The sequence below is a fragment of the Castanea sativa genome, chromosome 5 (genome assembly GCF_040712315.1).
Source record: "Castanea sativa cultivar Marrone di Chiusa Pesio chromosome 5, ASM4071231v1".
Lineage (NCBI taxonomy): Eukaryota > Viridiplantae > Streptophyta > Magnoliopsida > Fagales > Fagaceae > Castanea > Castanea sativa.
In genome coordinates, this window is record NC_134017.1 from 16,158,106 (window position 1) to 16,171,952 (window position 13,847).

General features: G+C 34.3%; 1 protein-coding gene across 2 annotated transcripts; it reads right to left on the reverse strand.

Annotated features, from left to right (window-relative positions):
* Positions 1-772: 772 nt before the first annotated feature.
* LOC142637475 (ABC transporter G family member 29-like) lies at positions 773-11,435 on the reverse strand. Of its 2 annotated transcripts, none has more exons than XM_075811751.1 (22): positions 11,106-11,435; positions 10,289-10,689; positions 9,177-9,386; positions 8,829-8,913; positions 8,545-8,704; positions 8,275-8,351; positions 8,102-8,155; positions 7,474-7,564; positions 6,162-6,463; positions 5,404-6,002; positions 4,966-5,126; positions 4,740-4,849; positions 4,445-4,598; positions 4,189-4,344; positions 3,906-4,081; positions 3,432-3,764; positions 2,963-3,337; positions 2,746-2,879; positions 2,438-2,665; positions 2,143-2,314; positions 1,446-1,700; positions 773-1,351 (listed from the first exon to the last, which is right to left on the reverse strand). In XM_075811751.1, the coding sequence occupies exons 2-22, from the start codon at positions 10,678-10,680 to the stop codon at positions 1,082-1,084; spliced, it is 4,494 nt and encodes a 1,497-aa protein (XP_075667866.1). In that variant the 5' UTR covers positions 10,681-10,689; positions 11,106-11,435; the 3' UTR covers positions 773-1,081. The 2 variants fall into 2 exon arrangements, with proteins under 2 accessions (XP_075667866.1, XP_075667868.1); XM_075811753.1 differs by having other exon boundaries at positions 10,289-10,686; positions 11,106-11,305.
* Between the last annotated feature and the right edge of the window lie 2,412 nt (positions 11,436-13,847).

Below are 13,847 nucleotides of genomic sequence, written 5' to 3' on the forward strand. Positions count from 1 at the left end.
ATAAGATTTAAGATTTTCCTCCCTTCAGATTCTCAAAAAATAAAAAATTTCCTCCACTCACGAAATAGATCCACAAAACCACACTAGAAAACAAAAAAAATCCTAGAATACCTCCGATCTCCGACTCCAAGTCTCCTTGACTATTTTGTGATGGCCCAATGCTTCCTAGGCTCCAATCAGCACAATAACTCTGAAGGTTGGTTTGTGTGTGATGAATTTTATCTCCTTTCTAGGATTTGGCAATGAGTGAGGGAGAAGGTAGAGAGATTGATGAGGGTTTTTCACTAGAATTTATAGATTATCTCTAACTCTTAGATGGGAATTGTAAGTTACAAATTTGTGCAAATGAGGCTTAAATTGGTAGGAAAAAATAATCGAACAGTAGGAAATTTCGTAACACAATTCTTTGTTGTTTTTTGAAGTTTGCTCCTATGAAGATCGTACAATAAAGGGGAGAACACATTGTTTTAACATAATTAATTTCTAACTTGAACTCCACCTCTTAGTTCGCCTCTTGCATTAAAGTTCGTAGGAGTGAAATACTCTGACCTCCATTTTTGCACTTTGACCCTTTCATTTCATTTCACAAACCCAAATATAAATGAAAGCCCACAAAATTTCATAAAATCAATGAAACATCTAAAGACCCCAACTCTTTTTATGTTAGCGTTTTTGTGGTACTCAGGGAGTTGTTATTGTATACTTGTTGACTAAGACAAGGTCGAAAGATCGAAAAAAAAAAAAACAATTTGATAAAACAATGCAAATTGAATAGGATGTAATTGCAACTTTTAATAACTTCTTCCTTTCAAAATAACAATTCCAATAACCTTTACATTTACAATACTGCTTTCAGATTTCTAACTAAACTTTTCATCATTATCTTTCTATAGTAATGAACATATGCTTCTTAAAAAATAAAAAATAAACAAAGAAGAAGAAGAAGAAGATGACATACTTAAGTTTCCTACAAATATAAATTGAAGCCTTATACAACTATCAGCATTTTTCAATCTAGATTGCAGGAATCATTTTGATTTGTAGAACCTGCTATAACAAGAATTCCTTCTACAGCTCTCTTCTATCTGTTCTGGAAGTTTAGAGTCTTTATGCAATAGGCAAACATGAACGCAAAGAAGACTGCAAAGCCAACCAAAACTCCAGCAACTGGCCCCATGAAATTGGGATCATACCCAAAATGGTTTTCAATATACCATTTGATAGGTTTATCCTCCATCCCAGGTATACTAATGGGGGTCTCCACATCTCCATATTGTGACACAATCAATCCATAGACAGTCCATGCTACTGGGCAAATCCAATAATACCAAACCCACCACTTTGGAATTTTCTGTAAGTTCAAAAATCAATGAAATATATGTCAAAAAAAGAATGATTTAACTTATTCCTAAAAAATTATTTTTGAAAGGAGAAATAGTACTTACAGGTCTTGGGATGAAGAAGCCTGAGAAAAGATTGAAGAGAGAATAAAATGCTGCTGCAAAAATGGCTGCTACTTGATGGTTTGGTGTGATGGAAACAGTCATCATGCCATAATATGTGAAGTATAGGAAGGAGAAGAAGGAGACAAAGAAGAACCAGAAGAATTTTGCTGCTGTCCATTCGAAGGCCACCATGGCGTACACAATAAGTGTATAATATGAAGTTTGAACAAGCACATATGGTATTTCAGAAATCACCTGCATATCAAAAATTAAAGTTATTTTCTTATTTAGAAATGATTGAACCAAGTGGTAACAATCAATTTAAAATTCACTGTCGATGGAAAAATTTGAGCACCCTTTCCTATAAAAATAAGGTCTCCTAGAAAATTTAGATGCTTATAGATCAAAGATAAACCAATGTAATTTGCAAGGATCCAATGACATTAACCCTCTTTTGATAGTGAAGTACCATGCAAAACCTGAGCTTAAGTGACCTACTATGTAAAAAGTCTAATGGACCTTTTGTGGATGAACATAATTCATGAACCCAAATAGTTGGGTTTCTTCAAAAATCTGATAAAACTTGGTCTTTAATAATATGGTAGAATGAATAAAATTCCCTAATTATGACCACAGAAATACCAAGAGACATGAATTTTCAGTGATAATAGGATGATGATATTAAACGCCTTCCAACCTGTGCAAGGGCATAAGGCATTGCAGAGTACATCCCAGCAGCTCTTTCTCGATAAAACACTGTTCTTTCAATGGCTATTATCGGTTGTACTGTCGAGCAATTATTAATTCCTACAAACAGTACAGCAGCATACATTGCTCCAATGATCATAGTAAGATCACTTGCGCTATCCCTATACCATAAAACATTTAAGACAATGAAAATAATTAGTCAACAGAATGATGAAAGTTAGTTTGCCCATAAAACCAATAAAATGGATCAAATTATTCTATTATAGAAGGAAACAGAAGAAGACCTTTTAGTTCCAACTTTCCAGAAAATTGTCCCAACCATTAGGGCGGCAGCCAAGGTGAAAAAGAATCTAACAAGGTTATAATCTGGACTTCTCCAATATGTCCACCATGTCTTCCATAAGCAAGATTTGAACTGCCCCCATGTGGATTGAGAGAACTCTGTGGCAAAATATAGGTCCTTTGCTCCAGGTGGAGGAGTGCTTAACTCTTTTACCAAGGCCTTATTTCTCCTGTACATAAATGCATATGTTAGATCAAGACTGGGAATCACTATTGCTTTTGTATTTCTGTGACTAATATCTTGACTTACTGATGCAAGGATGATGACTTGTAGTGTTCAGCAAAGTCCATTCCAAGCCTCAATTCAGCAGCCATTGAACTTACTTCAAGCATCCATGTTGCAGGGTTGTACTTATCTTTGATTTTTGGCACTCCGGGAATTGCCTGCAAAATGAGTATCAAATCAGATAACGCATTATACATTTATAACTTATGGAGGAAGAACAATATCAAGAAGAAAAAAATACCTCAAAATATTCTACTATTTTGTGAGAATTTCGACCCAAAGGTCCGTAGTAGATGACTTGTCCTCCTCTCTTCATTAATAGTAGCTCATCAAAGGCTTCGAAGATATCAATGCTAGGTTGGTGAATGGTGCACACAACCGTTCTTCCAGTATCTACAGTATTTCTCACTGTCCTCATGACAATGGCTGCTGCCCTTGCATCAAGACCTGAAGTTGGTTCATCCATAAAAATGATTGAAGGATTGGCAACAAGCTCAACTGCAATTGTTAGCCTCTTCCGCTGTTCTGTTGACAACCCTGTAATTCCTGGAAGCCCCACTATAGCATCCCTGAGATTGTTTAGCTCTACCAATTCCATCACTTCATCAACAAAAATCTGAAAAGATTAAACCCAAGAAGAAATTATTTTAGTCCCAGAAGTTGCCACATACAAGGTTTAGGACAGTTTATAGTAGTCATAGAATATTTACCATCTTTTCTTCATTGCTGACTTCTTTAGGGAGACGAAGGAAAGCTGAGTAAATCAAGGATTCCCTCACAGTGACTTGAGGTGAGTGAATGTCAGTTTGTTCACAGTAACCAGAAATTCTTGCAAAGGTTTCTTGAATCTTAGGGAATCCAGAGATCCTAACATCACCTTCAATGTAACCACCCGTCTTTCTTCCTGCTAAAACATCCATCAATGTTGTCTTTCCGGCTCCACTGACTCCCATAAGTGCTGTCAAGACCCCAGGCCTAAATGCTCCGGTTACTCCTCGAAGCAATTGGAGCCTGTCTTCTGCTACTCCTTGTTCCTTCATTTCCTGTCAGAAACAACAAAGTTAGTGATAGAGGTAGACTTATAAAAATCCTAATTTAGAGACCCATTTTATGTTTGAATAATATATGATTACATATAATCTCTTTTTGGTAGAAAAAGAATGGAAGATGGGCAGTGGACTTACAGCAGGCATGTCCACATAATAATTCACACTGTCGAAAGACATTGCCAAAGGAGTGAATGGGAGAACCATTCCTCTCTTGGGAGCAACGCCATTGGCTGCCTCAAGAGTAGAATCAGCATTTCTGTTTATTCCATTGCTATTAGATCGGCTGCTCATTCGCCTAATTGCCATTTCTCCTGAGGGAATTCAAGTCCATGTAAGGCAACAAATAACATAATGTAATTCACATTGACGATTGACTGTTCAAAAAAACTAAAATTGCCAATACTGTTTTGTTGCATACTTGTATTGTTTCCATCAGAAGCAGACAATGATCGAGAAGCAGAATCTCTCTTCGACACTGGTCGTCTGAGTCTTGGCTCTTCCTTTGAATTTGTGTTGTCTCCTTCCATCTCATCTGCAGCTTCTTCGGATATTATTGCTTGTGGCTTTTCCATTGCTAGTGTATCAACAAGAGAAAAATTAAAAATTGTCATTCAAAAGAAAACAAATTGAAATTGCAAATTCATTTGCACCCTTGAACAGAATGTTGTTCTTACGGTTAAGGTACATAAGTGCTAAGGTGAATAGGACGTTAAATAGAACTGCGAACCCAAGCAGTGCTGCTGCGCCAATCCAGTACCAGTTTTTGTCAGGGAAAACATCAAAGCTCTCAAGAACTGCCACACCCAATTTGGTTCTATTGTCTGAAGCCTGTAGTAGAATCAGGTATTGATCAGAAACTTGAATTCTTTAGTGAGCCAAAAGCATAATTTTCTTACCATGTTCTTATCTTTTGAAATTTGTTTCAATATGTTTCTTAAAATATTTAAAAATGTATTTTGTAAAACATACCAATTTGTTCATCCACCTCGGAGCAAACATTTCATTTACAGCAATGGCATTGAAACCGTATGACATAGGTGAAACCCAGTAGCCCCAAATCCACCATTTTGGAATTTCATCTGTTATAATCAAACCAATTTTGAATTAGTTCAACAAACTGTAATGTAACTTTTTATTTAAGGAAAGGTTTTCACTGCTTTGAAATTTATGTTAAAAATTTTGATTTTACACAAACCTCTAGGAAGGATGAAACCTCCAAGTAGGAAGACAAGTAGGAGAGTGAGAGCTCCACCAGTGTTGGCAATGATCATAGTCCTGCAGACTGCAGATATGAGCCTAAAGATCCCAGCGGCCATTTGTTGGATCAGAAATACCAACAATAGGTGCTTGAAGAACCTGTCCATGGGGTTGAGATAGAATGTTCACTTGTCAAAAATTTTATAGTATGCTTAACTACCCTTATGCACAATCTTCATAACATTTTTTCACAACGGTTAACATGGTCGGTTGTAATTGAAGCAACAACATCATTTTCACTTAGGTCCACCACTGACGTCACTTTTATTATGCTTCAACCACATTAGATCATATTAGCCTTTGGGAAATAAATAATGTGCATGATAGTCATATCTTGGTTTATCTCGGGAAGATAATGAAATATTGGTTTAATTACCTGCTAGCTTCAGGTGCAAATCCTATGGAGTAGTATGTCATGACCAGCCAAACAATGGACTCAAGAACAGACATTGGGATCCGGAGAACCACACTTGGTAGTGTGAAAGTCCAAACTGGGTGAAAGAGGAGGTCTCTCTGCTTGTAAAATACAGGAAGCCTTGCAATGGTCATTGATAGCTCAGCAAAGCCATTGAACATGTTAATGATCATGGAAAATAGTAGTGCACCAATATATACTGCCCCATCTTCTTCAGTCCTAGTTTTCATTTTGGTCCTTAAAAACACTGTGGAAGCTATGATTGCCACAATAATAATTTGGACAGTCTTGAACACATAGACAAAAGAGTTCCTCTTAATCAATAGCCATTCTTTGTCAGTGCAAGCCTTTAAGAGTTCCATTTTTGAGACTAAATATTTCTTGAAGACTAGAGCTGCCTGATGGCCATTGGCCTTGTTATAAGGTACTGACAACTCATTTTCAAGCTGCATTCCCACATGGAATCTCTTGAACCTGCTAGCGAATTCAGATACCGATGTGTACCGGTATGGTCTTATTTTATCTGCCCAATATTGCTCTTGATCCTTCCTTGATGTAACCTATACGAGTTACAACAAATTAGTTCTGATTATGCACTTATAAATTGATTAAGGTCACTTTAGCACACTTAGTACGTACGTACACATAGGCTAAAGCCGTGTTTTCAAAACCCGACTTTACAATAACGAGTGGGTAACAAGATTTAACTATAAATTTACCTCTTGCAAGAAATCAGCAGTACCCTTTCTCTCAGGACACTTGAAGCTACATGTTTCAAAGAACTCGAGTATGTGCTCTCGTGGGCCCTGGTAGACAATCTGGCCCTCGGACAGTAGGACGATATCATCAAACAGATCAAATGTCTCAGGAGCAGGCTGGAGTAGGGACATCAATACGGTGGCCTCAGTAAGGTGTACAATCTGTTGCAAGCATTTCACTATTTGGAATGTTGTGGAGCTATCTAGACCAGTTGATATCTCATCCATGAATAGTGTTTTTGTTGGCCCAACAATCATCTCTCCTGTATTTGATCAAATTTGTGGCATATTAACAACCAACTATAGATCCACTTGAGGGACACATTAGTAACATAATTTAGGCCCAGTTGATACTTAAATGGGCTTTTACATTGGTCCAAAACAATTATAACCCACGTTGTATTGTTGAGGTCCAAATCAACCTTTACTTGAGTGGAAACCTATCCCTACATATGCATGCGACCATATTTTCAAGCGTAGGGTAGTAATAGTAATAATTGGATGCAAATTAAATGTCAACCCAAAAAATCCCTTTTTTTTTTTTTCTAGGTAAGATTGGATTTGAATATGTCATAAGTCACGGTATTATGGATTTCTTTCTTATGTAGACATGATTTAATTTTAAATTCTCAAATTTTTTATTTGATGACCAAAATTTTTTATTTATTTTTTGAACTAATTGGAATTTGCAACTTGAATCAATGAGGACTTGTTAAGATAAGCTAATCCCATTACCGATTTAAGAACGTTCATTAAGATGAACTTTGTTTCTTAATAGGTCACCAAACCCCTATGATTAAGAGTCTTTTTTTTCGTAGTTTTGTTAGGGTTGGTGGGTGGGTGGGTTAGTGACTATTCTTCCAATTTTTTTTTTTTTTTAAGGCCTATCTTCATGCTAAAGAATGTTATTTAATCTTTGGCTGCAGGTATTCCAAGTGAAACATGAAGACAAAGTGATAATATATTTTGGTGGCTATTTGGGTAGACAAATACAAATGATACATTTTCAATCTATTGAGGGGTAGGTGGAAGTTGATGAGTTTGGTCCATTTGGACTCATAGGCTATATAGCATTTCCTTGAATCCTGAATCTATGAAATTCGAAAAATATGGTTCATAGCCGCCTTTTCAATTTTATAAGCGTATAAATTTATATTCTTTTTGTACCCAGTACCCACTTATACCAATATATCCTTTTTCTAGAACATGATAATTAAGTCCAATTTAAGAAAATACAGGAAGAAAGGAAATGAAGCTGAATTCTCTAATTGACCTGTTGTTACTCGTTTTTTCTGTCCACCCGATATCCCACGTTGCATTTCATCTCCAACAATGGTGTCCTTGCATATATCAAGCCCTAATATCTGTTCAATTAAAAATGAACAAAAAAGTGACATGTTAGAGATGTTTCAATAGGGACAAAGTTAGGCAATTATAGGTATGTTTAAAAAGTAAATGGGTACTTTTTTTCTTCTACTTTTTTTTGAGAATAAAGTGAATGGGTAGTCACTAGGAAAAATTCAACTTTTTTTTTTTTAGTAATAGAAAGTTGTCACCAGGGAAAGTGTCAAAATAACCAACAAGGCAAGGGCCCCAATTATCCACCAACAAATGGCAGTCGTCAGCAGAGTAGTTGAGGAGAAAATTTTGACGAGTTGAAAATTTGTATATAGATGGTGAGTCGGTGACTATAATTTTAGTGAGTTGTTCGAATTTGAGTTGGTAAAAAGTCTTGGCAACTAATATTATTATTATTATTAAAAAAGACAGTAGAAGTGGCTTAGTTGGGACCTGATAACCATACAAATAATTTTAAATGAGATGAAGCTATCAGAAATAAGGATTTAAGACATAATTTCCTTAAATAGAAGAACATATGTTGTGGCTATATTGTAACTTACTTTAAGGGTATAGTCAGTAATGAGACTGTTCTCAACTCCTTCCATTGATGTTGCCTGATTTCAAGAAAAACCAACAACAAATTATTAACTTGAGAGATAACTAAAATATCGAAAATTAAGTATGAAAAAATTAATATTGAATGTTAATTATTGACTAAATTTGTAGTATGCACCTTCATAAAAAGATCAACTTCTGCCTCTGGAAATATTCCAGCATCCTTTTCTCTTCTAGCAAGTTCAGTTAAGAGTTCTATACCAAAATAAATAAAAATTGTTATCATTTAGAGAAAAAAAAAAAAAACCATAGGGATTAATTAACATAGAAAAATGCTAAACGCACAAATTATATTTCAAAATTTTTTTTTTGGTACAAACTATTAATATGATGAATGGTTATTCATAAATAAAAACAGTTAACATAATTTTTGTTTTCCGCAAATTACCGAATCGAGTTCCAACCCCTTGGCACCTTGCTGAGAAATCTAGAGTTTCTTTCACAGTCATTTCTCCAACATGAACATCATTTTGGCTAATGTATGCGGATGTCTTCTTAGGCACAAACTCATTTAGCTTGTAGCCATTGTAAGTGATTTCTCCTCTAACCTGTTCCATGAATTTATCATTAGCTAATTACCTTGTCTTTTTTCTTTTGTTTTCTTTTTTTTATAAAAATGTCAACCCTTGTCTTTTCTTAGAAGAAACAATAGAGCCATTGAGATGAGCAAACCTTGAGGCTTGGGTCTAACTTTCCAGCCAATGCCAGCAAAAGGGTTGTCTTCCCAGAAGATGGGGGACCTAACAAAAGGGCCATCCTATATAACAAAACAAATAATGGGTGCACAAAAACGATTAGTATAATTAGCAACAGTTTGATCAACTATGATGGGTACTAATAGAGTTACATCCAGGAAAGAATGACTTCTATAATTCACTAGATTCATTGTATATATACCACCTGCCGACAGATTATTATTGTCTCTATATATGGTCCAATTTTCACATTAGAAATCAAGTGCTATCATTCTTTCTTGAATTTTATAATAATTAGTCACACCCCAAATTTTAATTTATATACCTTGAGGGTTTTATAATTCCTGAGGCATCTTTGAGAATTGTTAATTTTGTTCTCTTGGTCAGTCCAATCCCAAGCAAACCAAGGGCCGATTCAGCAATATTTCTGGCAACATTTGGAAGAGTGGGAAGAGCTCTTGTGCCAACATAGCAATCAGCTTCAATCGTTAAATGTTCAAACCGAACTTCAACGGTAGGAAGTCGGATACCAACCCTGAAATTATAATAAAAGCAAATTGATTAGACTACAATAACAAAATTGCACCTAAATGTTGTTGACTCAGTTGAGCCGACTCGGTTCGGTTCATACAACAAACTCTGACAAGTCCAGACGATATAAAAGGAAATATTTTAACATATCTTGTCAAATATTGCTTTTAACTACTTTGGATTTTTAACGGAAATTAAATGATTTTTAAAGTGTTAAAGGTGGGTCAAGCAAATTTAAGCAAAATCACAGAAATAATATTTTATTTTACTAGTACAAAGAAAGGGGACAGGAAGAACCCTTGTCAACTTTGATTACCTTCTAAGTATAATTTGTTTGTCGTAGCATATGACAAAGACAAGCAACTATCTTGTTAGGAAGAAAACTATGAGATAATAATTACACAGAATAGTTGATGAATGAAAGTGATTAATCAGGATCATTTAATTGCATGGAATGCTTGCTGACAATCACAAAGTAAATGACAATTTTCTTACACAATCTTAAATTCCAAGCAAAATCAGTATGGTGTTTAATGATAAAAGATAGTGATTTGTTATTTCCTACCTATTTTGAACTGATCTCTTTTATGGTCATTTATTTGCATATATAATTAGGCGTGCGGATAATGAACGAGGACTGTCATTTATGCGTGAAAAATATATTCATATAATTATTATAGTACAAAAGAAAAAAAAAATTACAGCTCATTCTCTCCCTTGTTCAGAAAATACTTGTTTAGAAAATATTAATCTTTGATTAAAAAAAAAATCTTAGAAAAACCCATTAAAATCATTGTTCTCTTCTTTGTGCTTCATTTTATTTCTAAACTTCTTCAAGAACTTGTTTCTCAAAAAAAAAAAAAAAAAAAATCTTCAAGAACTTAGATAAAGCAATAAAGAACTTACTTATCGATTCTATTTCTAAACTTCTTCAAGAACTTCTCATTATCTTCCTCTGCAACCTTAAAAATCCTGTCAATGAATTCTTGCCTCTCATCCAAATCCAGCTTTCTTACATCCACTTCTTTGTGCAATTTTTTAGCATGTGGATGCTCATTCTCCATGTAAGAGTTGATAATACTTGTTCTTAGACGATCATAGGTGGGTAATTTCTCAATGGCAGCCCATTTTAGAGCTTCCTCATCTTCGTCAACATGACTGTTTCGGCGAGAGTGCCTATTGCCTGAAAATACATCTTCCATGCTCCAACTTTGCCTGCTCATGCTCCTGCTTACGTTTCTGCTAAAGCTACGGCTTGCCCGCCTTTCCGAGCCTCTTGCTTTATCTATTCCTTCCATCTTCTTCTTCTAATGAAAATTTACAGAAACAAGAACATGCCCAGATTGTTAATTATAGAATGGAAGCTAAAAGCTAGAGAGGACACATTGAAAGAGTAAAAAAAAAGTACTGTTTGGTTACTGAGAAAAAGATGTGATAGATAAGAAATGAAATGAAATGCATGTACATTAAATTCAGTAAAAGTTGAGCTCAATGTGAAGTCTTAGAAAAGTCAAGGGACGATGACACCTCAACTGAACCTAAGACGTACAACTGCATAATTAAGTTGAGGGGAGTTTTCAACTTTTCACACCATTCCAAGAGTAAATGCTACATAAATCATTGAAGCTTAAAGCTTTCGTTCTTTTTATAAATTCATTGAAATTTCCCATCAACTAAAAAGAAGTGGGGAATTGAAATGAAATGAAAGAAAAATATTGCTTACTTTGTTGGGTTTTCTTGAAGCTTTGTATTTTCCGAAACAAAGATATAGGGAAAAAAGAACAGTATTTGGTTGGTGGCAAAATGAAATTCTGGAGACTCTCACTGTTTTTTTGTTTATAATTCTTTTCCTCTCCAACAAATCTTGAATTAGTCCTGCTCTCTTATCTTTCTAGGACTCTGAGAGAGAGCTAGGCTAAGTCTGTTTGTAATAGAAATTTGTGGGGATATTTAAACATGTGTGGGAGAGAGAGAGAGAGCTGAAGCCTGCTATGACTATGAGTGAGTCCGGGAGAACTTTCCTTTCGAAGTTAGTAAAGCAGACAGTGTCTTCATTGGCTGCATTCAAGCGCATCGGCTATATAGAAAAAAGAAAAAAGAAGAGAATAAAAGTCAAATCTCCGATTTTGTTTATTGGTTCTATTTTGGCTGGCTAAATTATGTGGCCTCGTGTCTATTTCTTTTTTTTTTTTTTTTAGGACCTCGTGTCTATTTCCATTTGCTGATTGCGTGAAGCCACTTGCCACTACGGGTTATGGTAGTGTCCCTCCAGATATTCTAGTATACATACATGTCGTGGTCTCTCGCATTCACAACATGGGCTTAGATGCAAAATGAGTAAATGACAGAACACAATTTGACTCTAGCGATCTAGTCCATGTATGTTGGATAAGACTTTGCTAAAAAATCAATGACAACTAGTGAGAAAAAAAAAATGTTGAGATTTATGTGTATTAATAATGTTAGGTTAAACGAATGAGTAATTAATCTATGTTAAAGATTTGTTATCTATAAAAAATATTCTATGTTACAAAATATTTATCTATGGACCAAAAAAATGTTTTTGTTTTTAAGTGAATTAAGTAACTGTGGCACGGGGGGATTTAGTAATATATATACTCTATTTAAAAAAATTAAGAAAAAAAACCATTAAAAAAAAACTCTAGCCTCCCTTAGACCCATTAACTGCCTCTAAGTTAGATAACTCTAGAGAGAAGACTATCAAAGGATTCCCAAAGAGAGGGTGTTTGAATAATTTTGAAATTATTGAGGGAAGCACCTTAGGAAATAAAAACGTAATTAGACCCTAAGATAACTTATTAAAGTAATTTTTGAGACACCTTTTTTAGTAATTGAACTAGCTTGTAACCCCATGCATATGCACGGATACACTTAAAGATATCCAATAAGATGCATAATATAATTCATATATATAATTTAAATACTATTGATAGTCATTTTTATATTTTTGTTAACTCTTTAAAAAATTTTGTAAGGATATTATTAGGTATAAAATATAAATTATCCATATTTAAAAAAAAAAATTGTTGTAAAGCACTTTTTTTTTTACGATTCATTTATTCTAGACTCTTTGGTTTTTGTACTTAATAACTCACTTTGATGAATATTTATGATGTGATCTCACATTTGATTCTAAAATTAAGAAATAAAATTCTTTAAGAATAAATAATTTAAGATACATTGCGCAAAATTGAAACTCTAATTTGAGTTTCTTTCAACATCACCTATTATAATTACTAGCTTGTAACTCTATGCATATGCTGGATACACTTAAAAATATACAATAAGATGCATAATATGATTTCACTATATATAAAATTTAAATACTATATAGGCTTTTATATTTTGTTAACTCTTTAAAAAAAATTGTAAGAATATTATTAGATATAAAATGTAAATTGTACTTTTTTTTAATTGTACATTTTTAGACCCATTAAAATACAAGTTGTTTAACTTAGTTATTTAGCCAAGTGATTACTTAGGTAAATTATTCAAATCTAGGTTAACACAAGTAAATCATATCATGTAAAGTAGTGCGGAAATATAAAGAACACACGATATGATAACCTAGGAAAACCAAACCCGTAAAAAACCTAGGGATGATTTAACCTAACTATCCTCAAGGTAAAACAAATCCACTATGAAAAAATTGAAGTTTTACAACAACGACTTAGACCACTAACATCCTATTGCTACCTCGAGTAGAAAACTTATTACCACGACCACATGACAGCTCCGAGTCTACAGACTACTTCTTTCTCAAATCCATAGCATCCATAAGTATACCACTTGTTTTTCTTTAAACTCTTTATGCAGCAACTGAAACAATCACCAAGCTCTCAACATCAATCTCGATCTTAATAACCGTAAGAATGTATGAAGGCAAACACCTTTAGATCTCACAAGAGATTCACACATACAGCATAAACAACACTCCAAAACATGGCTAGAGTTTTTCTATTTATATGAGACATAAAACATAAAACCCTATATGTCATTGGGCTTGGGTTGAGTTGGAAAATTCTGCAGAAAAACATTCTGCACGAGCTTTGATCGATCGAGTCTAATTTTCGATCGATCGAGCCTTGCAGAAATTGAATAGTAATTTCCTGCAATTACTCGATTCCAACTTTACATAAACACACACTTTGAGCAGCCTAAATCTAGACTAAACGTTTTGATCATGGTTTGCCAACATATACATATTGAAGTTCTAATACATTAGTTCCTAATTTCTTAGAACCTAATAAACTCCCCCTTTGGCAATCCGTGACAAAACACATACCAAAACAAAAATGCTCGAAGTTACAAAACAGCCCATTACAACAAAATACCCAAAAACAATTCAACCTAACTACTATCTATTAGTTGCTAGTGTAGACAACAGCACGACTGAATCAACCTATATATTCATGTAACACTCAACAAACACATAAACACAAAT